Source organism: Callorhinchus milii, unplaced genomic scaffold, assembly GCF_018977255.1.
Source record: "Callorhinchus milii isolate IMCB2004 unplaced genomic scaffold, IMCB_Cmil_1.0 Scaffold15, whole genome shotgun sequence".
NCBI classification, from domain to species: Eukaryota; Metazoa; Chordata; class Chondrichthyes; order Chimaeriformes; family Callorhinchidae; genus Callorhinchus; species Callorhinchus milii.
In genome coordinates this window covers 14962093-14988577 of record NW_024704756.1, presented here as the reverse complement: position 1 = coordinate 14988577, position 26485 = coordinate 14962093, and the positions used below count along the sequence as shown (strand labels likewise).

Below are 26485 nucleotides of genomic sequence, written 5' to 3'. Positions count from 1 at the left end.
CTTAATAACGAAACCAGAAGCAAGTCGAGCCATCTCACAGGAACTCCACTCCAACTCACTTTGGAAGTGAAGAGCCCTCTGAGTGGATAATAATAATAATAATAATAATAATAATCCTTGTATTTGCTATAGCGCCTTATTACGTCTTCGAGACGTCTCAAAGCGCTTCACAGAATATACTGCAAAGTGAATTGACTGTATATTTGTGAGCGAAACGCGGCAGCCAATTGCGCACAGCAGCGTCCCACAGTCATGGATTGAAGTGACCAATTTATTATTATTTTTTTCTTGAGGGATTATTATCAGGCGTATGGAGTAAGGAAACTTGCCGAAGGACGTGAGGAACATGATATTCTCTCAGACGGTTTCGTTGTCAAAGAATCTCATTAGAGATGACTACATATTTGGCCGCAGTGCAATTCTTTTTAAGACTTGTTCTCACCTGCCTCCCCCCACTTCCTTTTAATTTCCCCATCAAAGGAGAATTCCCACGCTGAAAGGACAGCCTGGCCTCATGTCTTGACCAGGATTGTTCTATAAGGAACGTGTGCGAGACCTGCAATCCCTTGTGTGGTGCAATATCTTCCCTTTGCTTGGTGCGTCTTCCAGATGGCTTGGTAGCGCCTGGTAATTCATCATTTGGGAAATAACACGGGCACGGCCATGTCTTAGCACTGCACGCTCTGTGACCAGCCTACACCCGCTGGAGCGGTTGCTCTCTTGTATCTTTAACATGATTGATTAACATGATTCGGTTGGTCAACCGAAGCCAACACTGAAAATGCACCTGAGCACACTTGTTGTGTAACAAATGATACAGGACAGAGAACAAAAAAATGCAATTCTCCATATCCGGGCTCAGGAAAACCTCAATGGGAAAAATTTAAGCGTTTCATCGAATCTTACAGCATAGAAGGAGGCCATTTGGCCCATCGTACATGCGTCAGCTCTTTGAAAGAGCTTTCCAATTAGTCCCACTCCCCCGGTCTTACCCCATCGCCCTACAGATGTCTCCTTTTCAAGTACCTATCGAACTCCTTTTTGAAACCCACTATCGAAGCTGCTTCCACCACCCTTTCAGGCAGTGCATTGCAGATCGTAACAACTTTCAAATACGTGAAAGTTTAATGCAGTAAAACACACACTCGCACTTTAATGCATAATGCACGTCAGAGCGTGGATGTAGAATTGAACGCATTGGCTTTTGACCGGATAATAATATAATAATAACAGTCCTTGCGTTTGATATCTTATCACCTTATTGAGATGTTGAGTCTCGAAGCTCTTCTCAGGATTTAATGTGAAGTGTGTTTTGTTGGAGAATGTGGCGCCAATTTGAACGCGGCAAAGTCCCAAATGCACGTGAAGAGCTCAGCATATGAAGTTTTGATGGAATATGTTGCCAGGTACCACAATACAAGGTGACAAAGCTTAAGGATGTTTATTCGGTGTTACATTAAGTATATTAATGTCGAGGGGAGGGGAAGGATTAAGTAGGTTTGGAATCATTATGTTTCAGATTCAAGTCCGGCAACTCTTATCAACTGAACTGTCAAGGAAAAACGCTTCAGAAAACTCTATCCATATGTAATGAGTTGTTCACAACCTGAATGACATCTGACAACCGACAAATAGTCTTTTTCTTTTTCTAATTGTCTAGCAAAATGGAAACGACAACTGTACTTCCAAGTAAGAAAAATGTTTCCCCCCCCCCCATTTAACTTATTTAAAAAGAAAAAAAGACACGTCAAGCTTGTGAATTATTAACAAATTAAAGTATAACCACTCTGCCTGGTTATCAAGATCCTTAAAATCCTGATTTAAATCAGTTTGACGGCTTCAGATTCGGTTACGTGGATCAAAAGGGGGACTATGTGGAGCACATCACACCCAAAGCACAACTCTCACTGAAACCAAATTCACAAGATTTCAGTCCTTCTCTGGAAAATGAATTAATGAATAGATGGGTAACTGCTTTGTTGGATGTAGCGGAGATGCATTTAAAGAAAAACAATAAAACATTTAAATATTATTGCCTTTTGTCTATGTAACGGTCATTTACATTTGAGTTATGAATGCAAATTTACACTAATTATCAAATTCATTAATATGTTACCCTCAACAGCAAAGATAAATGCACTCTCTAAAGTTAGAAAAGATTACGTTTCGTGTTTTTTGAGTTATAGCAGAGAATAGACTTTAATTAATGCAATTTGCACACACAAATTATATTTAATTAGCAAAACGAACATGTTATCCCTATGAATATGTTAATTATCAAAATGAATATGTTAGTCCAATAATACACTTACGTGAGTCGCACAGAGAGGTAACTCAAATTTCTGAAATACTGTGTCTGTGTGTTTGGAAGGGGCGGTGGGTGGGTGGTGGGGGTGGGCAGAGAGAAAGAAAAAAAACTCATTCATCTATAATTAACTTGAACATGCAAATTAAATCTGATGTGCTAGCCTTATTAACATAACGAACGCGGCTTCCATTTTTACGTTAGAAACGACTTATGCTTTTTGCGGGTTTGTGAACATGTAGATTGTTGCACAGACAGACACTGCGCCTCGACTCTGTTGCTGGATCGTTGGTTAATTGCTCCGATCCCCCAATTTCTATCTAACCCTTGAAATGACAGTGGTGACAACAGAGGGCCACGACAGCTTCAGAGATTTCCTCCAGCGACAACTGCAGGTGTCATTTTTAGGTCCGGAATTTGCACTCGGCACTCCTGGGCATAGTCTACGTTGACATCTCACTACTGTCTGGCGTTGGAAAGACATCTTAACTGGCTCCCCCCACCCCCAACATTGATGTCTGCAAAACAAAATACACAGTCACTACACTTTAAGGTAAATCTTGTAAAGCACTCCCAAAACGTCTGCCTGGTTCCACCTCTCCCCCGCTCTATCCGGTCCATCAACAGCGGCCAGGCTTTCAGCCCTCCGACTGGCTCACTCCCTCGCTCTTTCAAACCGTGTGAAAGGAGCTGTATAAGTATAAATTGTACTGTGCTGCCTTGAGGGAAAGACGCTAGACAAGTGCAAGTTGTTGTTATCCTCGCAACGTGAAAGGCAGTGTATCAAACGCAAGGATTAATATTAATAATTATTTCCCTCTCCCTCCTTTGGGGTGTAAAATTGCGAGTTGGGCTAATAGCCCATGGGTTGGTCATCTGCTGTGCCCAATTGGCTGCCGAGTTTCGCCCTCAAAATACACACTTTACCATTCACTTTACAGTCTATTCTGTGAAGCTCGTTGAGACGTCTCGAAGATGTGATAAGGCACTATATCAAATGCAAGGATTAATATTATTATTATTATTATTATTATTATGTTGAAAACACATTGCAGCTGCCCTTGATAATGTAATCAACCCACAACCATCCTCAATCAATTCGCCACTACGCACCAATGGAGGATCTGTTGCAGGAAGTAACTGAGGAGATACTATTGTCGTACGGTCTTGCCCTGTAGCAAGTGGATTGCCCGCCAGCTGAGCTTAGGCAAACAGGGTGATGTGTGTGCTTTGGCTGTCGTTCAGCTGCATTAAGCTACACTGAGGAAAGATCCTTCAGGGTAAAGAGGGGGGGGTGTTGGTGTGGTGGACAAGCAATGAGTATAAAAGAAAAACAAGCTGAATCACCGTGCCTCTGACCTGTGAGATGTGTCTAAACAGAGCTAATGCATGTTGCACTGTGAACGCAGTTGCTGTAAACACTGTCTGTTTAATCTAGGTGTACAACGTAGGAACTAATTCAATTAACAGTATAGCCTTCAGCTTTTTATTAAAAAAAATCTGTTCTTCTGCACTCAAAGTAAACTCCATTTTCTTTTGCTTTTTAATTTTTTTTAATTTTAGCGAACAAGGAATTGTGCAATCGCTTCCCACCTGCACACCTGCCAAACAGACTCCTATTCTGAAGCTGAGACTTTGCTGGAAAGAAATAAAAGATTCGGGGGGCTAAAATGCAGGTTGGGCTAATATCCCATGGGTTGTTCATGTTCAGACACATGCAGCTGCCCTCGAGTATGTAACCGAGCACCAAGTGACATGGTTTTAGAATCACCTGCGATCTTTTTTATGGGTTAAATACTTAATTATGATCCTCTGCGTGCATTCGAACATGGTTAGCTCGCATGTGCTGTTAACCCATGCCGAATTTTAGACCCCTATGAAAAACAACGGCTCGGAAAGCGACAGACTTGTGTTACCTTCTCCGAGTACGTGTAGCTCCAGATCTTGCCATCCGCCAGAACTCTGGACACAATCCTGCCAGTCTGGTCATATTCCATTCTCTCAACCCAGGTCCCCCGTCGAATGCCCGTCACCAGACCCATGGAGGAATAGGTGACGTTGACCTGACTGAATTTGTTGCTCGGTGACCAAAGGATGGGCCGCCCTGATTGATCGTACTGGATCTTAAGAGTAAACTTCCGATGATCGTCGTAGATCTTTCCGATCCTGGTGAGTCGGTCAAAGTCTATAGACAGCAGATTTCTGTTGTGAGCCTAGGAGTGAACAGAGCCCATAACTAGCAAGAGGCATGCACACAGCCAAACCCTGTGGACGTGAATACGCCTTGGCTTCGAGAAGCGAGGTTAAGGGTTGTGTTGCATTCTATCTGCAAAATACACACCGCCATACCACTTCACCGTATATCCTGTAAAGCGCTCTGAGATGTTGCGATGATTTGATAAGGCACGATATCAAATGCAAGGATTATTAACTTTAAACATAAAACACGGCAAGTTGCTTCGCATTGTGTTTCAAAATTGATGAAACACTCGGTTAAATGTTTCGAGAATAATATAATATAATTCTTACATTTGTTATAGCCTTCTTCGTGTCGGGAGATTGGCTCAAAGCGCTTCTGAGGATATAGTGTAAAGTGGCTGTGTGTGTTGTGGGCGAACAAGGCAGCCAATTTTCTCACAGCAGTGTCCCACAAACAGCCATGAAGTGGATGATCGATTTTATTTGGGGGATTGTTGGCAAGGACACCGGGAGAGAGAAACTCTCTTCTCTTTTTTGAGTAGGGTGACGAGATCTTTAACATCCACCAAAGCAGTCAGATGGCCAATTCCTCAGTTTAACATCTCATCCCAGGACGATGATTGTAGCACTCCCCCCATTGGCACACTTCGAGTGTCAGCTTGGGTTACGTGAGTTCAAAGTCTCCAATGTTGGGCTTGAACGCGCAACCTTATGACTCAGGCGAGAGTACCAATAACCCAGCCAGGTGGAGGGGACCTTCTAGGACAGAATTAGAACATGGGGGCGCTCACCCTAAACCTCCTTCCGAACACAGCAAGGTTTCCTTTGGCCTGTTCCTTCCTCTGCCGCCACTCCACTATGTTTGGGCTGTGCTCAGCAGGCAGTGTTATGTTACACTTTCCCACTGTGGGATTCACGGCACCGACCAAGATGTGAGGCTCCGTCTGTAGGGTTAGCTCCATCCCGCTCGCGAAGGTGACTCGCAAGGAACCGTCGGGACCCACCTGGTAGGTATTTTGAATGTGATCTGCGAGATAAGAGAATGATGACAAAAATGACATGTTTACGGCAAGATTTCAAGCCAGTCTCCGCTTAGCGAGGCAAGTTTCTCAGCACTGTTACTGACACAGGCGTTGACATCGGCAGATGTTTAAATGGTGAGGAATTTGAGGTTTCATTAGAATATATATATATATGTAGTGTACATCCTTGCATTTGTTATGTCTGCAAGGCATCTCCAGGTACTTGATAGGATTTTATTGTGGAGTGGAGTGACTGAGAAGTTTTAAGCAAATGGGGCAGCTAATTTGCGCACAGCAATGTCCCACAAGCAGCCTGGGAAATAAGTGACTAGTTTTACCTAGGGGATGGTTGGCCAGGGCACCAGGAGAAACTACTTTCTCTTTTCGACCAGTGCCACAGGATATTTAACGTCCCCACCGACGGGACCTCGGTTTAACGTCTCACCTTCAACAACGCAGGACACCCCCAACACTGAGTTCAAAGCCCCCGAGGTGGGGTTTGAGCCCACAACCTTTTGAGTCGGAGGCAAGAGTTTGACAGGCTGAGCCAGGCTAGTAACCGGAAAGATGACAGTGTTTTAACCCAAGGGCTATAATAATGGCACAATACAAAAGGTTACGCAGTCAGTGGGGCTGCCAATCAAATGCTCTGATAACACCTTTGAATACGAAAAGGTATCAGATGCTCATGAGTGTGAGGAGTGGACACGCTGTCATTTGAGCGTCTCAACGTTTCACAATGGATTTTCCCAACAGCTCAGAGCGCACCTTCAAATCCATCGGAAGTACATTTTCCATGGAACGGTTGTGCAGTGTTGCTGGCACTCACTGATTGTAGCCCGTCTATAATAGACAGATATGTAAATAACATGCTAAAATATGTAAATCTAGGGTAAAAATTCCCTTTCAGTTTGTGTTTTTTTTCACAAATAGTTTAGCTCTTCGTTTTTTTTTTGTGGGGGGGGGGGGGGGTCTCTTACTCTGGGCTTCTGGTACACAGCTTTGAAGATCATCGCATAATACAATCCTTTAATCTGTTCCCACCCAGAAATTTAATTGATGTTCTCTTTGCTTCAGTGAGGATTTGAAGGAACTTGATGCAAGCACTCCTTCAGCCTGTGTGGTTTTTTTTTCTGGTTATTTGTTTACTCGTCAACATAAAGGATGGGTTCATTTTTGGGTATTGCAGAAACCTCGCTCTGATAATGTTTCCCACCCACCCCCCCCTCCCTCCAAAGACTATAACTTTTGCCCTTTAATGATCACCACTGCATGGACAACAGTAAATAGAACCTGGTTGTTAGACGATTGGCGGATCGCTTTCTGGGTGTAATAATTTGGTCACTCAATCCACGACACTGCTGTTGCGCAATTGGCTGCCATGTTTCGCCCACAAAATACACAGCCACTCCACTTTGCAGTATATTCTGTGAAGCACTTTGGGACGCCTCAACGACGTGATAAGGAGCCATATTAAATGCAAGGATTATCACAGTGTACTCGTCGCTCCCCAATGAGTACTCAGAGCCTCACTTACCTTGGCTGAACATGTAGGCCACATTAGTGGCAGAGAAGTTGGTGGTGATGGCAAAGTTCTCTTGGCTGGACAGATTGGCTGCCACTCGCAGCGAGGTGTCCATTTGGCTGTGGAAGTTGCTGACTTGGCCTGTAGGGAATGTCACAATGGTCAGGTGGCCATCGCTGTCATACCTGGGTAGGGGACCAGCAAAGGTTCGGGCAAAGAAAAGAAGAAGAAGAAAAATTAACAACTTGCATTCATATATAGCGCCCTTCAGGCCGTACGGCAAGACTCCTCACTTCACGCTATCCAAAAGATCAGTCCTCTTGCCTACAGGTAACAGTTGGGTGTCATCCGGGCACAGTTGATAGTACTCTCGTCTCTTGAGTCAGACTGAACGTTTGTTGGATTCAATTTAGTCTCAATTTAGGCACAATTTAGTCTCAACCTCCGTAGCCGACTTTCTGCAACTCTCGAAGGAAACGTGAGGGGAAAGCAGCTTCGACATTAAGGCCGTCTTTTTTTTTAACAATTTTTCAAAATTCTAAAGTATTGTATAAGTACAGTAAGAACAGGTGGAATCTCTCAAGAAAGTTCAGAAGGACGCTTTTTTAAAAAGAGTTTTATTTGCTCAAGTGTGCAATGCACCCAACACGGCCACTAGAGGGAAAAGTCACCCACCGTCCTGATAAATATGTCTGTGCAACAAACGCAGAAACATCTGGAAAACAGGCAAGTATCCGAACCATCGCTTCAAACAAAGCGTTGCATTTGCTGATGGCTGATCCTACACGTTATCAAACCCCACTGCGTGTACTGCGACCGGCCCTTTTGTGTCAAAAGGTCTAAGCCATTTCGAATAACCTACTGCATTGAGAGCCACTGTCTGCGAAGGACACAACAGCAGGGAATGCCGTTACGACCGGATTGACCAACTGTTTTACTACAATAAGCAGTTACTAAGCAACCCAACTCGATGGGGCGATAATTAAAGAACAGGATGCGAGTGAACTGAAATTATGTGCAACTGGAATGCCGTTGCTAAGTTTGGAAAATGATCCTTTGTGACACATTAACCTAAGCAATTTGAAACCTTTATGTTGAGCATCGTGCAACGAATAAGTAAAAAAAAAAGTATATTATTATTATTATCTACAGCTGCTCCGGGGGGGAAAGGACAAGTGCTTAGGAGATTTACTGCATTTTCTTGGGGATTGTCATTGCTTTTCCAATGTGTATTTCTCAAACTGTTGCAGCTGAATGTCCGAATGTAGGTATTCAAAGCGGACAGGGAAGAAGACGGCATCTACGGGTGGCAATGCAGGAAAATGTGGAGGGAAGATAGTTATTTTTCCGTGGTTTCTTTGTGAATGCACGCTGCTCCCAAAGAAAGTGATCAGATGCAAGGAATTTCATTTCAACACCTTCTCCTGATGTTATTCCACACAATATCGGAACAGTTCATCCGAAGATGCCATCAAGGTAACAAGACTGGCCCTCTCTTGGCACTTCATTGATATTACCTTCAACTATTACAAATTGTCACCGGTATATTTCTTTCATATTAATCTCAATATTACTCAATGTTTAGGTCATTCACTTCCATGGCCACTTGTGAGGAAGTTGCTATGTGCGAGCTGCTGTGTTTACAAATACATTGCCACTCCACTTTACAATATATCCTGTGAAGCGCTTCAAGATCTCTTGTAGGCATGATAAGACGCAATATCAAATGCAAGGATTATTAATGTTGTTTATTATTATATTGCTAAATTAATTAATTTAGTGTTAAAGCTATAAAATACACAGCTACTCCAGTTTGCTGTATATCCTGAATCACTTTGAGAGATCCACCTGACTTGAAAGCTCCTGTATCAAATGTAAGCATTATTATTAATTAATAATAATAATAATTATTATTCTCCTAACTAAATGTGTGGGCAGATACTGCTTGGTATGATTTTGTCAAGTATTTTTAGAATAGGCCTGGCAAGTGAGTTGTGAAAAAGGTACTTGAATATTAAGACGCTTAAAGATCTCCTTAAAGATGTAAATAAAAGGGGTTGAGAGTGTCAAAACCAAACATTTACCGAATTATCAAGGTTGCGATTGTGCTATCAGTGGTTTTACACTGGAGTTGAGGGCAGACCAGTGGACCGCAAGTGGAATCACGAGACTTGAGTCACTTTCATAAAAGGAAATCGAGATAGTATTATTAACCCGAACCGTCTCTTACTCGTAAACTGTTGTCCATCCGTTCTCGTTGTTCTTTGTGGCTAGCAGCCCAGTGTTGCCATGGTAGGTCATCATCGCTAGGTCGTGTCCCTGTGCGGACACCCTCTTCAACGCCCCATTGTTGCTGATGGTCAGCCAGTACACCTGCCCGCCAGGCACGACAAGCCACAGAGGTGCCCCGTTGGCGTCCCGGCGAATGTGCAGCGAGTTGCCGTTGTTGCCAGTGATGGTGTTGATGTCGCCTTCACCGTTGTAACTGAAGTTGTGCACGTAGTCTCCGGTGATCAGGTTGAGGGTGTGAAGGTGGGTCCCGTTGGCGGTGAAGAGATAAAGCTCCTGATCCACCGGCGAGCCAACTTCGTATAGGTTCATGGAGCCCAGAACGGGCTTGTTACTGGTCACTGCTCGGATACGGATGTTACCAAGGTCGGCGATGTACAAGGTGCCGTCCGGCGACATAGCCAAGGACGTTGGCGCTTTCAGCTTGGCGTCTTTGGCAAACCCACCGTCTCCTGCGTGAAGAGATGATGGCAAAGGATGTTAATAACAGCACGATCGCTTCTGTGACCATCACAACGCACTGGCCATATCATACCCCCCCACCCCCAGATTACACCCTTCAGGTACAGCCGCAGCAACATTGAACAGATATACTGTAGAAAAGAATATACCAGTGGAAAAGAAAATAGCAATGAGGTCGATAGACCCCAAGTGCAAAGAGACAAAGAGAGACAAGCTGTGAGCATGAACAACAACAACTTGCATTTATATAGCGCACTTTATGTAGGATAACATTTCTGAGTGCTTCTCGGTGGCAGAGTAGGATGCCCTGGTCAGGAGATGGTGGTGGGGGGGGGGGGGGGGTTGGGGACAGGGGTGGGAGAAGGGAAGAAAGTGGTTTTGAAGTTATCCATTAAAGGATATAAAATGGATCAGAAAATAAGAAAGCATTGTGATGATGTACCTAATGAGGGAGTGAAGCACAGTCTCGAAACTCCCTGATCTCCAAAGGTAATCCAGCAAAAGCCTCAACAATGTTTATCCGGTCCTCTCTGCCATTCAACATAATGTCCAGCGACTGAAGTCGAATAACCGCTCACTTGATTGGAAATCATAAGCGAATCATCAACAATCTATCATTTTCCTTCTGCACTTCTGCACTAATGGACAACCCCACAATCTTTTCTCAAAGGATGGCACCCGGAGATGATTTACCAAACAAGGCGACAGCAACAAAACCATGAGGGTCATTGATGATACACCTAAATACCATGAAGGGAGAGTTAGTGTATGAGGGCATTGGATTCCTGCCTTCACGTCTGTTGCAATGTGTCAGTGGGAATGTAGGGACAGAATTGGGATCACACCAGCATTGATGTATGGCTGTATTTCTCTCCACACACGAAAGGGCCATCACTCATCAAGTATATTTATGAACTTGACCTCCTTCCTTCCTCCCTGCCTCTCTCTCTCTCTCTCTCTTTCTCTTGTAATTCTCTTTCCTCTGCTTCTCGCTCTGTTTATTCTGCGGGCATTACTTTAAAAAACAGTTCGTAACACAGCGAGTGGTAAATGTATTACTGAGTCTCTTTTCACTCCATCACCCTAATGATTTGCTGGCACTGAAGTGAGAGCGCATTTGTATTTACCAAGTAAAAATGATCAGTTCTTAAATCACGCCAAATCTGTGATTTTACATAAGAATCTCCTCAAAGCTGTTGCGGTCTTTTTCCCGAGAATTAAACTCTGTTATCTATTAAATTTGTCAATCCCTTGTCACATTGTCACAGACTTTTATGATATTGCCCTACCTAAGAGTTGGGCCAAATGGCCTATTTCCATCACTCAACGTAATTCTTGAAAGAACACGCTGTGCACAGAGGTGAGGGGGGCATGGCTTCAATTCATAGGAGGCAAAAGTCTGCGTGTACGAACTGTATGAAGTGTAAAAAGGCCAAATAACTTCAGGGCCTTTTTGATTGCGATAGTCGTGTAACCAAATGCAAGCGAGTTCAGCTCTGCTGCTTCACGTCTGCTTTAGTTAGAAAGACGGTTGCCGTCTCCAAGATGGTGAACCCATTATGCATATCAACGCAATTTATAGGAGATTGTCCATACTGCCTGGAAGGGAGATGAGCCATAAGTCATGGGCAATGATGATAGCAAGCCACACAGTGATGCTTGCTGCACAATGATACACGTCTCTCTGTTGAGTATTTTTGACACATGAATGTCTGCGGTGCTGATGTCCTTTCAACAAAGGGGCCCCAATTTGCATTATTCCTTGAAAGATTTCTTCACGTGAAATTCGGGATGATTGAATTCCGAAGACATCGAATGCATTGCTCAGGGCATTCAATGGTTTAGAAATTTGGTAGTTGGGAGTTTTTCCCCCAGTATTCTGGCCAACAATCCCTCCTGGTAAAATTAGTCACTCACTTCATGGCTATTTATGGGGACATTGTTCCCACGAGTGCAAATTGGCACAAAATACACATACACTTTTACATTAAATCCTGTGAAGCGCTATGAGATGTGAAAGACACTGTGTCAAATGCAAGGATTATTTATTTAATATTATTCTTGAGAAATATTAAGAAATGCAGTAACTTTAATCGTAATGTATGGATTTGGGGTAAAGTAGGATTGGGCTCCTCTTCAGCGACCTGGTTGCTCAGTGAACCTCAGAGAGTTCAGGAAAAAATAGGGGGAGAAAATTGGAGGAAAGAAAAAAGTTTATTATAATTTGTGATAAGAACAATTATAATAATCCTTACATTTGGTATAGCTTTTTTAACATTGGGAGAGTATCTCAAAGCGCTTCACAAGATACAGTGCAAAGGGGACAAACTCGGGAGCCAATTCGCACACAACAATGTCTCACAAACAGCCAGGAAGTGAATGCCAAATTTTATTTGGGGGCGGCTGAAAATTAAAAGCTTGTGCTCTGAAATAAATAAAGAACCACAAAAGTAGTGATGTGGTCTTCAAGCGAGATCTGAGGTGACCAATAACGAGTGGCAACAGCCCTGAGAGTGAGAGAGCTGCACTGAATCTTGTGGTGAGCAGTAATGGATGTATGAGTGCACCCTCTGTCTTGCCAGACTTATTATAAGTCAAAAGATTGAGGATGGAGGCCAAAAGCTGCATCCATCAATGTCCGGGTTTTTGGCCAATTTACACAGCAAACTGCCACCATTCAATCACACCGACAATCTTTTCCTTATTTTTCCCTTCATCTCTTTGGCTCTCTGTCATATCGACATATCACCACCCACTGAACAAGAGTCCAAACCTTTAGATCATACACGTCCCCGTCCCCCCCGTCCCCCCCCCGGCTAACATCCCTTTGTGTGTAAAGCTCTCCGAGACCCTACCCCTGGTTGAAGGGTGCTAAGTAAATACAAGTTGTTGCTGTTGTTGTTTTTACCCACCAGAGGGTGCACTTGGCTGGAAGGCAATACAACACAACACAATTTACACTCGTACAGCTTCTACTTTCACGTCGGGAGGGCATATTAAAAAGGGCTGGATGGGCACCCGAGCTGGAGAAGAGAAAGACGACTGAAGCACAGTCAAAGGGGTACGTTTTTGATGAGACGCGCTTCGAAAGAGGCGAGGAAGGGAGCGAGCGAATGGCGGACGTTCCCAGGATGGAATTCCAGAGAGTGTGGGCAGGATGGCGGGTGGGATTGGGTCAGGGGAGGGGGCATGAAGCCAGGCTGTGGCAAAGGGGAGGTCGCAGGGATGGGGAATGACGTGCAGAGAGATTCACTTTACCTGAAAAGCAGTCGCAGTTGGGGTCGATCTTGCAATCGCAGTCCGTTGACACCCCGGCGAAGATGAAGATTTCTCCGTTGGTCGTGACCTGCTGGATGCGATTGATCTTCCTCTCGTCCGTCTCTGCGATGTACAGGACCCCACTGTGGGATACGGCTATCGCCCTGGCCGACTCCAGGGTCGAGTGGACGGCCACTTTGCTGACCAGAAAGTGGTCCATTCCCGGCACTTGGCAGTGGATCGGACGCCCGGCCACAATCCGCACTCGCTTGGACTCCGACACCTTCAGCACAATGTTGTTGTCGAGCACGTAGAGCGAGTTGTCCATGGGGTTGACGGCTAGGTCGGTCGGCCATTCAAGACGCACCTGCGCAAATCAATGATCAATACGATTAACGTTTGTCTTCAACAACAACAACAACTAATGCTCACACAGGGTAGTGTTCCACAGCACTTGACACAGGGTTGCGTCTACCAATGAGCTGGTAAGTTTGCTTTTCGACGCCTCGATATACGAGCAAAGACGAACCGAAAATATTTTGGCGGCTGTGCCAAACGAGTGGGTGAGAAATGAATTTTCTCCTTTAAAAATGTATTCATTTGTCGAACTTTGAATCCGTTATTTATTCGACTGAACTCAAAGCTCATTCTTTTAACTTTATCTCCTTCATTCCCAGGACTCAAAAGCTCCGGAACACCTTACCTCCTGCAGTCTTCCCGTTTTACTCCCAATTTCGCTGTTCAACAAAATTGATAAAATTATTTGCTGTAGCGGCTCACCTTAAATTAGGTGAATGGAAGAAAAGCTTTCAATGCCTCAGCATTTTAGTGAATTATTTAACACCCACGCCAATCCTCTAAGAGGTACTAGTACACTCTTAGAGGATTGGTGGAGTTCAATTCCAGGCAGAGGGCGAAACCTTGGGCAAGTTTCCTTACTCCACACAGAGCCTAATAATAATCCCTCCAAAACCCAAAACAATAATAAAAATTGGTCCTTTTCAATCTACGACTGTTTGTGGGACATTGCTGTGCGCAATTGGCTGCCGCGTTCGCCCACAAATATACAGTCAATTCACTTTACAGTGTGTTCTGTGAAGCGCTTTGGGACGTCCTCCTGACTTGAAAAGCACTATATCAAATGCAAGTATTATTATTATTATTACACAGTTGTGCTTAGTTGCTCGAGATCGGGATGAGAGAGTACTTTGGAAATCTTTTAATGTGCTTTCCTTTATTGTAATGTGCGGAAATATTTTGAACGAAAACAATAAAACTTTTATCGTCCAACTGGGGTTTGGTTTAATAAGAAAGAAATCCCTTTGCTCTTGCCCTCTCTTTCATAGGTAGGTTTTCAACCTCGTATACATGCTCTTAATTACGTCTGAACATCCTTATTTTGTCAGGAGGTGCGGATGTTGAAGGTGAGCATGGGGAATGGCAGGAGGAGGTTGTGGGGAGATTAACGGATAAGGTTTAGATGAAGTGCCAGACACTTGGATTTAGCTGTCAGAGACATGTTAACATAGGAAGTGTTAACAGGGAGGAAAATTGCCAATTAGATGAGGCCGTGAGGTCAAGTGCACTGACTGAGAACTGATTAACTTCATCAGGCAATGTCGAGCCGTGTCCTGTGCCAAACTCCCCCAAAAAAACATGTTGGCCTGGCTCAGGAGGTAGCTCTCTCGGCTCTGAGGCAGAAGGTTTATAGGTTCAAGCCACGTGCAGGAGTTTGGGTTCAACACATCTAGGCTGACACTCCAATGCGGTGCTGGGGAAACGATGCATTTATTGGAGGCGCTGTCCTTTGCGTGAGATGTTAAACGAAAATTCTGACTGCGCCTGTTCCAGGTGGACATTAAAGATCCTGTGGCGCTATTCCAAAACAGAAGAGAGTTTCTCCTGGTGTCCTAGGCACCAATCACCCAGATAAAACTGGTCACTGAGTTTGAGGAGGACCCTTCATTCCACTGCCTTGGATGATGTTGGTTGTTTTGCATTTGCGTCGCTGAGAAAGAAGCTTTTTTTTTAAAAAAAGTAAAAATCCATAAATTGCAAAATATTGATTTCCAAGGAGTGACAAATAAGCTGTAAACATGTTAATGTATCTGTATAAATGTGGTTGTAATATATCACGTCTTGTGTCTTTTGTGGGAAAAGTTGCATTATTAACCCATGACGTGCCATGAACCAGTTAAACCATCTCGGCTTGATCTTCGTGTGGAAGATGTGGAAGGAATCCTGCAGCTCAGTGGTTAGAGCACTCGCTTTGCAAGCGAGAGATCTGAGTTCAATTCCAGGCAGAGGGCAAAACCTTGGGCAAGTTTCCTTACTCCACACAGAGCCTAATAATAATCCCTCCAAATCCAAAAACAATAATAAAAATTGGTCATTTTCAATCTACGACTGTTTGTGGGACATTGCTGTGCGCAATTGGCTGCCGCGTTCGCCCACAAATATACAGTCAATTCACTTTACAGTGTGTTCTGTGAAGCGCTTTGGGACGTCCTCCCGACGTGAAAAGCGCTATATCAAATGCAAGGATTATTATTATTATTATTATTAAGATACTGATTAAGCTTGTTTGATTGAAAGCAAGTCTTTCCTGTTTTGTGGCATTTCTACATAGTGCTGCTCATCACGACAATGAGAACAGGGATTCTTCCCACTCAGCTCCTGTTAATCCTAAAAGACAAAACCTTAATGGGTAGTAGTATAATATAATAGGGTAGGCATTTTTAGCAGTTAACCCTACACAAACTCTGGGGCTCCCCCAAGTCTTGGTTCTTGCCAACCTTGCCTAATGCTGATGAAGTAAGCATGGGGAGAGAGTGGACAATCCATTCCAGTCGGGGGAACTTCCATGTGTAGGTGGGATGCATGGAACAATAAATCTGGTTTGGATACTCTTAAGCATGGTAATGCGTTTCCGCGCCTGTGTTTAGACGCTCGGCTGACCAAAAAATACTTCCAGGCCTCCTTCTATCTCGTCAGTATTTTCTTTCATGGCCAATCGGGTTATCTGTTCATCAGCCTCTGGTTGCCTGGCAGAACAGCTTGCAGTTTGAGTCACTTCATCAGAAGTGAATTCACTTAGAGCCTCCCCGATCACTGTGTATTCCTCCAAAGTCAGAAGCGACGTTTACAGGGGACGCGGATGATGGATTCCTGCCCGCTTATTTTTGTCCCGCACGGAGAGATACATTTCATTACCGCTGATAGTGAAAATATGCTTCCCTCGAATTTAACTCGCAAATCGCTGCGCCTTCCCAACGGCAAACAGGTCAGAGGTGACGTGCTGAAAACAAGGCAGCAAAACCTGGCATAACTGGAAGCCGATTCAATAACTTTTAAGAGAGAAGTAATAATAATAATAATAAAGCAGATGGGTATTTGGGGAGGACAGGATTGCAGGGCTATGCAGAGAAAGCGGGCCAGTGGGATTGAGTTGGACTGCTCGTTTAGGAACCGGTGCAGACTTGATGGGCCGAATGGCCTCTTTCTGTGCTGTGTGATTCCATGGTTCTATGATTCTATGATTCTAACTAATGTGGTGGGAGCAGAATGAGTGACCAAATATATATATATATATTTTTTTTTTGGAGGGATTATTACTCCTGGAAAGCAATCCGCCAATCGACCAACAACAGAGGCATGTGGAGTAAGGAAACTTGCCCAAGGTTTTGCCCCGCCAAGGAATCAAACCGGGTTCTCTCGCTTGCGAGACGAGCGCGCTAACCACTACACTACGGGACTCCACAAGATGACAGAAGGTACGATCGCAAAGTAATGTCCTAGGTATAAAGCCTAACATGTATTAGCAGGTACGGAGCGAGTATCCACGCTCTCTCATGTGCAAGAGAACCGCCAGTCAGTTTCAGGGTTCACACAGCCAACGACCTACCAATGTTCTTCATCTGGAACATGAGTTAGTGCGGCCTCTTCCCGGAGCCTGTGCTCGGAATCAAAGCTGTTCTCTCTCCCGTGTGATTTATTCAGGCAGCTCTTGCGTCCGGGGTGCCAGCTTCAAATAGCAGCCCTGACCGTGCTCTCATTAACATTACTGTCTGTGCTCAGTGGTAAAGGCTCTCACCTCTCACTGCAGTGCTGCCGGTTCAGATCCTGGCGGAGGCCAGGATCAATCTGCTGCCGCACTGGTAATGAATTCATCTATTTTCAATTAACTGCAGCGAGTTAGAGTAGCTAGAGCTACTCTGAGCAGGTCTGGGTCAAAACTCAAGCGAGGATGGGGCTTTGGCGTTTATAAATCACCAGCTGATTCGGGAGAACGAAAGATATATTTGGAGGCTATTTTTAAAAAAGGAACGACGGTCTTTACAGAAGGCCTCTTATCCCATCTGCCTCTGTGTGTATCCGATGCACAACTTTCTAATGAACCCATTACCACGGTGCTTTAATTGACGCTCTCTATCTTAGCGGTCGTCTGTGTTGGCCAGCTGTCTCTGTTAATGCCTAATAGTATTATGATCATTCTCAGTCACTCTTCTCACCCCTCGAGGACGGAAGGGAATGGATTACCAGTGTTCTCAAATCAGGTTAACAGGATCTAAATGTGCAGCGTTTCAGTAACACTGCAGTGACTTTGAGTCGTAAGTAGAGACGTCTGTTATAAATTGCCCCGCGTGAGCTTTGTTGTGCCCACATCCGAGATAAAGATCATCTGCCGTTTGACATTTCTGGTTACCGTCAGCTGACACCGTTACCCGATCCAATTACAGATGGGACGATTCACACATTTGATCCAATAGTTAGACGCACGGTTTCACAAGTACTTAATCAATCAACCACAAAGTATACAGTCAATTCACTTTACAGTGTATTCTGAGAAGCGCTTTGGGACGTCTGCTATATCAAATGCAAGGATTATTGTTATTATCAGCGCCTTGGGACGTCCTCCCGACGTGAAAGGCGCTATACAAGTGTAATCTTGTTGTTGTTGTATTAATTAACCAGCCCAGTCTGGGCTGAAATTCGGTTTGGGGCTCTGTGAGGCGATTCCAGAACTGAAATTCCGCCCGAGGCAAGCAATGTTGCCTCAAAGTTAGAGATTGCGTGAAAATTCTTAAGTAATTCTTCTCGGTCTTGAATTCGGAGCCAGTTTCAACAACAATGACGACAGCTTGTACTTATATAGCACCCTCAAGAGCGCTTGCATGCAAGGATTTCTTGGCATTGTTTCCCGCAGCTCTTCATAGGAACCCGGCTTCCAAGTTAAGACCGAGGTTGGAAGAATTTTCGTGCAAATCTGCTCCATCTTCAAAGCTAAGGCAACAACGGTCCTCATCGAACAGGTGGTATTTCGGGTCCCTTGACGATGGGTGTTCAGAATGGGGCGGGGAAGGGGGGGGGGGGTTTTGGTGGGTGGTGAATGCAGGCATCACGAGAGATGTCGCAACACTTAATGCACTCCAATCGGCTGGTATAACTGTACTTGCCTGAGAGATGTCCATGATGGAGTCGCAGCTGAGCGGTTGTGTTGAGGTCAGACCGTTGGAGCCGATTATGGTGGAGATCACGCCTTTCTGATCAATCTTCCGAATGGTGGTCCCGTCCACAAAATAGATGTACCCGAACTTATCCACGGCGATGCCTGGGTCAGGCGGAGCGGGAGCGGGAGCACAGAGAAACAAGCAAAAGTTTTTATTCAAAATAAAATGTGGAACAGCGAACTAAAAGAAAAACAAAAGAGCTCCCGAGACACTACCCCACGTGAAAGGGCGCTATACAAATGCCAGTTGTCGTTATTGTTGCTCCTAAACTGCAAGAGTTTGCGAACAGTGTACCACTGGAATTGGTAATTTCCGCAGATGAACTGGTCACAATTCCCTGCACTGTGAGTGTGTTTCTATAGAAGTATTCACAATAAACATGAATTATTTCCGACAGCAGACAGGTACAAATGCACAGTCACTGCACTTCACAGTGAAATCCCGTGAAATGCTTTTGAAATGATGTGATAAGATGCTGCGTCAAATGCAAGGATTATTATTATTATCTGCTATTAAAATCATCACTGGGAACTCAGTTAAATGTACGCTAGCCACTGACAGTGAAAGTATGCTCCCTTCCTTCCCTAAAATGTACAGATCCAATTATCTTGGGTCCATCACATGATGATCATTGACCCTGGCAATGCATCACTTTGCTATCTGTACATAAGACGTCCTGCTATAAAAACGAAAGATCGCCACACGATTAGATTGGATTAAGGAGGCTTTTCGGCCCATCAGATCTCATCCTTCTAAAACACCCACCCTACCGTTTCCCCCATCACAGCATCAAACTGCTTGATAAATGAGTCCCAGTGTCCTGGCCTCAACCACCTTTCTTGGCAATCTGTTCCAGTCGTTGATTACACTCCAGGTAGCAATCAGAGGGTGAGTTTCAGACAGCGCAAATCCCCTCAAACACTTTTTTTTATATATCTATCATTGTCCTGTCTTACCATCCTGACCAAGTTGATGCCATGTCCTTGACAGCAACAGCACAGCGCTCAACTGGGTTTGGCACGTGAAGTGAATTATTATGTGTTCAGCGGCGAGACTAAACCCCTCGAAAGATTTGTTCTGTAACAATTCTTTCTGATGATTTATTTTAAGTGGAACGGCTTGCAGGTCTGATTGGTAACAGTTTCCGAGCAAATTGAAAGCACAAGCATCATTATAGGTGAAGTGGCAGCGGCGAGAGATCTGCATAACTCTGAATAATGTACGGCGAAGGCAATGATTTTTCTTGACGGAAAGATCCCTTCATCTCCCCGGCAAACGGCGTTGTCGTCGGAAAAAATTATGGCGGCTAATGTTTAGGATTCCTGCAGGGTCCAAAGAGTTAATGAAACATTTTGAAAATCAGGGGGGGTGAAGGCAGCTGATATTCCCGATGCCGCAAACTATGGCACTTACTCTCTGGCGAAGGGGAAGGCAGAATATTTCGCTGTTATTGATCGTTTTCGCAGAGAGAGAGAGAGAGAGAGAGAGACAATAACCCTAAACCCGACCACGTGCACACTCGACTTCAAAGAGCCTTGCCGATGGACCTTCCAAGCCGGCAAAAAGGTCTTGAAATCAAGCAGGTAATTTCCTCTTTCCCCAGACGTGCGAGGAGGCGAAACAGAAAACGGCCAAAGGTTTGCAATTGCTGCTGGCTCACCGTCCTTTCGGTCAAGAACGGCTGACAACCATTTCGTTCTCAGTCCGTGTGCCGCACGACATAACCCAATCCATTTTTGCATCTCACTGAACAAAAAAAGTTGCCCGGGCGGCACTTGTTCCCTCTATTTCAATGAATGTACGATGTGTGGCTTTACCGCTAGGACTTGCGCGAAGTTCATTTTTTCCCAACGATGGGGAATGATTATCAATTGGGCAGGATGGAACTGCTGGATTGTCAGGCACTCAGTTATTAAGGTCATGGGATGCATTACGATTTGCAAATCTGTGATAAAAAAACAATAATAATAATGCCGTAATAAAAAAGGTTGTATAACAATAATAATATTGATGTGGCTGTCCCAAGGGATTGTACCTTAAGAAATAAGGAACTAGAGAAGATCATCAGAGGACCACAATTACACCTTGTCTTAGCCAGGAAGACCATTTTGTGGCAACTTCCTCAATTCGGTCTTAATTGGGAAATCATTTTTCTAAACGGTTCTTAAAAGAAACGCCACGTGATAGGAACGGTCTTTACCCCTGGGGCTGGTCAGTGAGGCTTCGTATGCCTTCCCTCCATCCCCGCAGTGGCTCTGATCGAATGGGAGGCACTTATCCCCCGTTCCTGCCACTAGCTCGGCGTTCCTGAGGAGATCTTTGGTTTGGACGAGGGACTTGACTCGATACACTTTACGACTGCTGGTGTCAGACAGGTAGAGCAATCCGGAGACGGGATCCACCGCCAGATAATACTTGTGAGCTGGGCTGTGGCTGGACAGGGGAGAGAAGAGAGAGGCATGTCAGAAAGTCAAAGATCCCGTGAAGTCACACTGCGTATCGTACTCCTTACAAAAGTAGCAAACGAGTTAAATCAGGACTATCGGAATATTACACTTAAGATACATCTTGCGAAATTTCCAACAACAATTTACACTTATACAGCGCATTTCATGTCATATCTCTTAAGTGCTTCACACGGCTGACTGGACACCTCAGCTGGTGCAGGATAAGTCTGGGGGAAATGTGACCTAAAGCCTTGTTGGGGGAGAGATAGGTCTTAAGGTCTAAGATCTAAAAGCTGTCAACTATTGGCCTCTTATCTTAGTATTTTTCTCCCGAACATCCTGTGTCCTTAAAAATAAATGTGTTCGCTGATCGCCAAGGCCGTGATGTGCTTGTGCATGGCAGGGAGATCGGTAGTCATGGTAATACACCGAGACTTGCATTCAGTGAGGTTTACACTAACCCTCTCCTTGCTGGAGCCGAGGAAACAGACGAGGAAGAGAAGGTGGGAATTGCCATTAAGATGAAGAGAGTAGGTAGTTTTTCTTTTAGGAAATAACCTTGTGGGACACAGTACATAGGTAGTTCGGAACATACGTGCAAGCGACCGGCAGGAAGGTGGAAGGCGAACTAGATGGACCTTGATCTTTTTTCGTCTAATGTATTACTTATGTTCTTATGTTTCAGTGATTTTCTTGCTGGCCAACCGAGGAGCTCTGGTTATTCTATATAAGGAATTGTGAAACAGCTTTCACCAGGCTCTTCGCAACTCTCCACATGATTTCAGTGCAGCTCTGAGCTGGCCAAACTGATACGTGGGAATATCTCTCGCTCACAGTACCCTTGGGCTGGGCTGACCATCTGTTGTGACAATCCATGCTGAGCAGAGGAACCTGCAAAGACCCTCCCTCTGGCAAGCTGGAAGCCACAGTCACCTGAGGCTGACAACGGGATGTCAGCGCTTTCCTGGCTGATCTCCGTGCAGCCGTTACGAAAAGGCCGAGCGACAACTGACACCAGCTCGGATCCTGAGCGACAAGAGGACATTCCAAGCCGATAACGGGTGGTGCGTCTGAAGTTGCTCATTTACACACTGATGTGGGCTCCTGCTCCGAATCCCACCAGACACCCCGCCACTCGAATCCACCAGCTGTAATTGGAATGAGTCTCGCGAGCTCTCAGCTGGCAAGCGAGGCGAGGCTGCCCACCAACTCGAAGCAGAGGACTGGTCCACCGGGGTCCCTCTCGCCACCCCGCCTCGCCGTCCAACCAGAAGGCCTCCGATTGGGCAAACGTGTGGTGGTGGTGGTGGTAGTGCTGACGTCCGGGGACTTTGCATTGGCACAAAGCCAGCCAGCGAGTGGGAACCAGTCTGCTGCCCGCACCATTCTAATTAAAAGCCCACCTCTCTGGAACTTGGTTTCTACGCTGAGATTAAATTGGTGCCTGAACCCAAAGAGCGTGAATGTGACTGCGCAAATGCACGGCGTAAACACAGACATCAGCTTGTGCGGGGCGAGGCAAAGAGATTTTATCTTGCGTTGTTTCCCCCACTATCATCCTCTTGTTCTATTATCTCAGTATTTTTCGGAGTCGACTGTACTTACAGTCGAGACTTTGCTCACCGTCAGTCAGGTAGTGCCTCACAGTAGGAGTTAGTCTGTTCCCGCGGTCAGTGCTCGCTCACCCCTTTCCTCCCTTTCCCCCCCCCCACCCACCCCCCCACAAACTTCCAGCTCACAATCAGCCGTGAAAAGCATGGTGAGACATCCTCCAAATGTGGAAGGCGCTGGGTAAAAATTGACGGAGTGGGGGAGGCTGGGGAGGGGTGGGGGGTAGCGAGGCAGGACGCTCTCTTTCCGGTGAAGGTCACTAAAGCACCCCGAGAGGTGAGCTTACCTGTGTCGCATGTCTCGGTTTCTGGTGCAGCACATAGCACAGGAGCACAGGTGGGTGGGAGAGGGGGGTGTTGGGGGGTGGGGCATTGAGGGGGGAGGTGGTGGGGGGAGTTGGGGGGGGAAGAGAAAAGAGAAAGGACAAGGGTTACTTCTTACACCTGCCAACAATTCATGGTAATTAGGGTAAAAAATATATACACAGGAGCTCGAGAGCAAATGATCTTCACCGTTGCGATGGAGTTGAGTGGGGTGGGGGAGGTGTGCTAACACTGATGTGTTGATTAGCACAGCACAGGATGCAAGTTCCACTCCCAACGAATTAACCTGGACTCCAGGTCTAAACGCCGCAGAACCCGGCCCCCTCAACAACCACGACAACTTGCAGGGTAGCGGCTCGGAGCGCTTGACAGTGGCGGAGCACGACACCGAGCCGGGGGGGGGGGGGGGGGCGGGCGTTGGGGGAGAGGGGTGAGTTGACCGGAGGCACATTCGAAGAGGGAGGTCTTCAGGCGCCACCTGAAGGTGGGGAAAGGAAGTGTGGTGGTGGGACAAGAGGGAGGGATAGAGGCAAGAGTGTTGTGGAGTTTCGGGGGCCAAACAGCGCTCCCTCTCGGAAGCCCGAGAGAACGCAGCGTACCTCAGCTCCAAGATATTGATGGTGCTTCCTGACGGAAAGATCCGGCGCACGAAATTGAAGTCCCCGATGTACACGCTGCCGTCCGGCCCGCAGGCCACGGCCACCGGTGCGAAGAGCTTGTTGTCGCGGGCCAGGCTGTTGCAGTTGGGGCAGGCCACGCTCCGCTGGCGGCCATTTCCCATGATGCTGGCGATGACCGGCGGCTGCTGGGAGATGAAGTGGTTCTCTCCGTTGCCTTTGTGCAGGATACCTGGGGCGCGAGGCACGCGGGAACACGGGCATACACGCACACGCACGTGCAGGCACACGCATACGTGCATGCGCGCGCGCGCACACAGGCCCCCGCACACGTACAGACCCACACACGTATAAATACACATACGTACACACACATACAAAATCACAATCATACACACGCACGCACACACACACACACACAAAAAATACGTGTTAAAACTCATTAAAACCCAACAACAATAACAATAATGGTAATTATAACGGTAATTCTATGTTACGGGAGCAATGAAAACGCAAGCCGTTGTGTTTGCTTATCTGGAACGCTCTCCCCCAAAAAGCCGAGGATGCCGGATCAATTGAAATTTTCGAGACTGAGGTCAATAGATTTTTGTTAGGTCAGGATATTGAGGGACACGGAGCAAAGGCGGGTAATTGGAGTTGAGGAACAAATCAGGCACGATCTAATAGAATAGCGGAACAGGCTCGAGGGTGGAATGGCCTTCTCCTGTTCCTATGTTCCTCTGAGTTGAGCAGCCGAACGGCTGTGGAATTGGCCTTAAGTCTAATCATTCCATTGTTGTCCCTCGAGTGGAGGTCTCCAAAGCCTCCACTTCCACCACTTTGAGGCCTTGTCAGCTATGCAAACAGAGACAGTGCAAATAGCTATTCCAGAGTAGCACCGTGTTAATTAAGCTCCTGACATTGCCTGGGACATGTTTGGAGTTTTCCCATTATTCAGTAGAGTCGTTCCCTACTATTTTGCAATTCGCTGAGACCCCGTTTCTCTCTCTCTTGGACCTCCTCTCTAGGGCGTGGCCATTTCAATGGCTTGAGACCAAATCCACAGGCTGCGCTCTGGCTCTGGGAACCCGTGGCTGAATCTGCGTGGAGGAGCCGCTCTTAGCCGCGAGTTAAAAAGTAACAACAATAATCCTTGGATTTGATATAGTTGTCAACGCAGCCGGCGCGAACACCACCTACGTTTCGAGGGTGGGGTCACAAACTATAGCCGCAAAAACACGTCACGTTAACGCTTACCGCTCTGTACGTTCAGGACGTGATGTTTGTCCAAAGACCAGCCGCCTAAATTGGAGGCGTCTTTCTCAAACCCCTGCAGAACCGCCGTCCTCTTCTCCCGCAGGATCAAATCCGGACACGTCTCATACTCGTAACCGACTGACACTGAACGAGAAATTCAAAAAAAAAAACAAACGGGGGAAGGAAACGGTAAATATCACTTGTGCTACGATTGCACAGGACACCGGGCAACCAAACTCTCTCGATTCAGCCGTTGCACTCACTGCTCCCCGAAACTCTGGAACACTTTTCCCTCTCTCCCCCCGCCTTGCCCCCTTCAGGTCGCGCCTGAAGACCTTCCTGTTCGACCGTGCCTTCCGGTCAGCTCCCCACTCCCCCTGCGTGAGGGGCGCTATATAAATGCGAGTTGTTGTTCCCCCTCTCCCCAGAGATATACACCCACATACTTCTTTCGCTCTGTCTTGTGGACATGGGCGCTGGATTGAAAAGGGTAAACCGGGTGTCTACTTACTGTGAGGTGAACAGAGGCGCGTGGAGTAAAGAAACTTGCCTAAGGTTTCGCTGTGCCCTGGAATTGAACCCAGGTCCTCTCGCTTTGCCAGGCGAGCGCTCTAATCAATATGCTACGGGACTCCAAAGCAGCAAGGAGGCAGTTTGCTCTCAGCAAATGGAAAATATTCACTCTGAATCTCTCTCTTTTTTTTCCAAGGCAGATCAAACGATACAAATAAATTCAATAAAAAAAATTTTTTTGCCCACAGTCTCTCCCCCAATTTCCCCAATTCCCCACCCCCCCCGCCCCCCACTTTAATGTTTTCCCTCAGCAATAACACATCTAAAGTCCAGTACGAGGAGAAAGAAAATTAAATAACATTCCTGCGCTGTGATTATTCTGCCTCTGGAAAAAATATTCATTCAGGGCACACCCTGAACAACTGTGATTTAACACCTTTGAGCATTTGAGTGTTTTCAGAAAGAAGATTAACACAGATACTGCTGAAAATTTTCCATCGGATGTTTTAATAATAATAATGTTAAGCCTCGCATTTGATATAGCGTCTTATCGCGCTGTCGAGACGTCTCAAGGCGCTTCACGGGATACTATAAAGTAGTGACTGTGTTTTGTTGGGCGAAAAGAAGCAGCCAATTTTGTTATTTATTTATTGTTTTAAAAAATCAGTTTTATCAGGCGGACAGCATTCCCGCCCTCCCCGTTTCCTTAGGAGCGCACTAATGCCGACAGGGTGAGTGAGAGACGTTCACTGATAACGTGTACCTTCTGCTTCAGTCAGGCCAGAGACCTTCTGGCCATACACATCGGTTTTGTTCCAGGCAAAGGTGTAAGCCAGGTTGGGTGCTGCTGGGAACCATTTCTGGAAGAGACGTCCCTCGATGGCTACCATGAGGTGGACCTTGTTGAGGTTGGTTGGCACCGTGGTGTGAGTCATGATGATCCTCAGCAGCGATTTATAGCCAGGTGAGCGGCTGCTCAGGTAGCTGAGTTTCAGGAAGCTGGCTGGGATGGAGATCTCTTCCTGCACTGCCTGCCGGGGAGCAATTTAACATCGTGGTGTTTGGATCTGATCCGATTGCTCACCGTAAAACTTCTGGCACGTTGACACCACATAATAATCATCCTTGCATTTGATATAACTCCTTA

General features: G+C 45.9%; 1 protein-coding gene across 1 annotated transcript in view; it reads right to left on the bottom strand.

Annotated features, from left to right (window-relative positions):
- The window catches only part of tenm1 (teneurin transmembrane protein 1), a 224442-nt gene that overhangs the window by 9169 nt on the left and 188788 nt on the right, over positions 1-26485 (bottom strand). The window contains exons 18-28 of the mRNA XM_042340827.1: positions 26102-26369; positions 24826-24969; positions 23551-23800; positions 22915-22935; positions 20771-21003; positions 18517-18671; positions 13061-13427; positions 9282-9792; positions 7064-7236; positions 5296-5531; positions 4222-4518 (exon numbers count right to left, since the gene is read on the bottom strand). Of these exons, the coding sequence (XP_042196761.1) occupies positions 4222-4518; positions 5296-5531; positions 7064-7236; positions 9282-9792; positions 13061-13427; positions 18517-18671; positions 20771-21003; positions 22915-22935; positions 23551-23800; positions 24826-24969; positions 26102-26369 (2655 nt within the window). The remainder of the gene's footprint in view (positions 1-4221; positions 4519-5295; positions 5532-7063; positions 7237-9281; positions 9793-13060; positions 13428-18516; positions 18672-20770; positions 21004-22914; positions 22936-23550; positions 23801-24825; positions 24970-26101; positions 26370-26485) is intronic.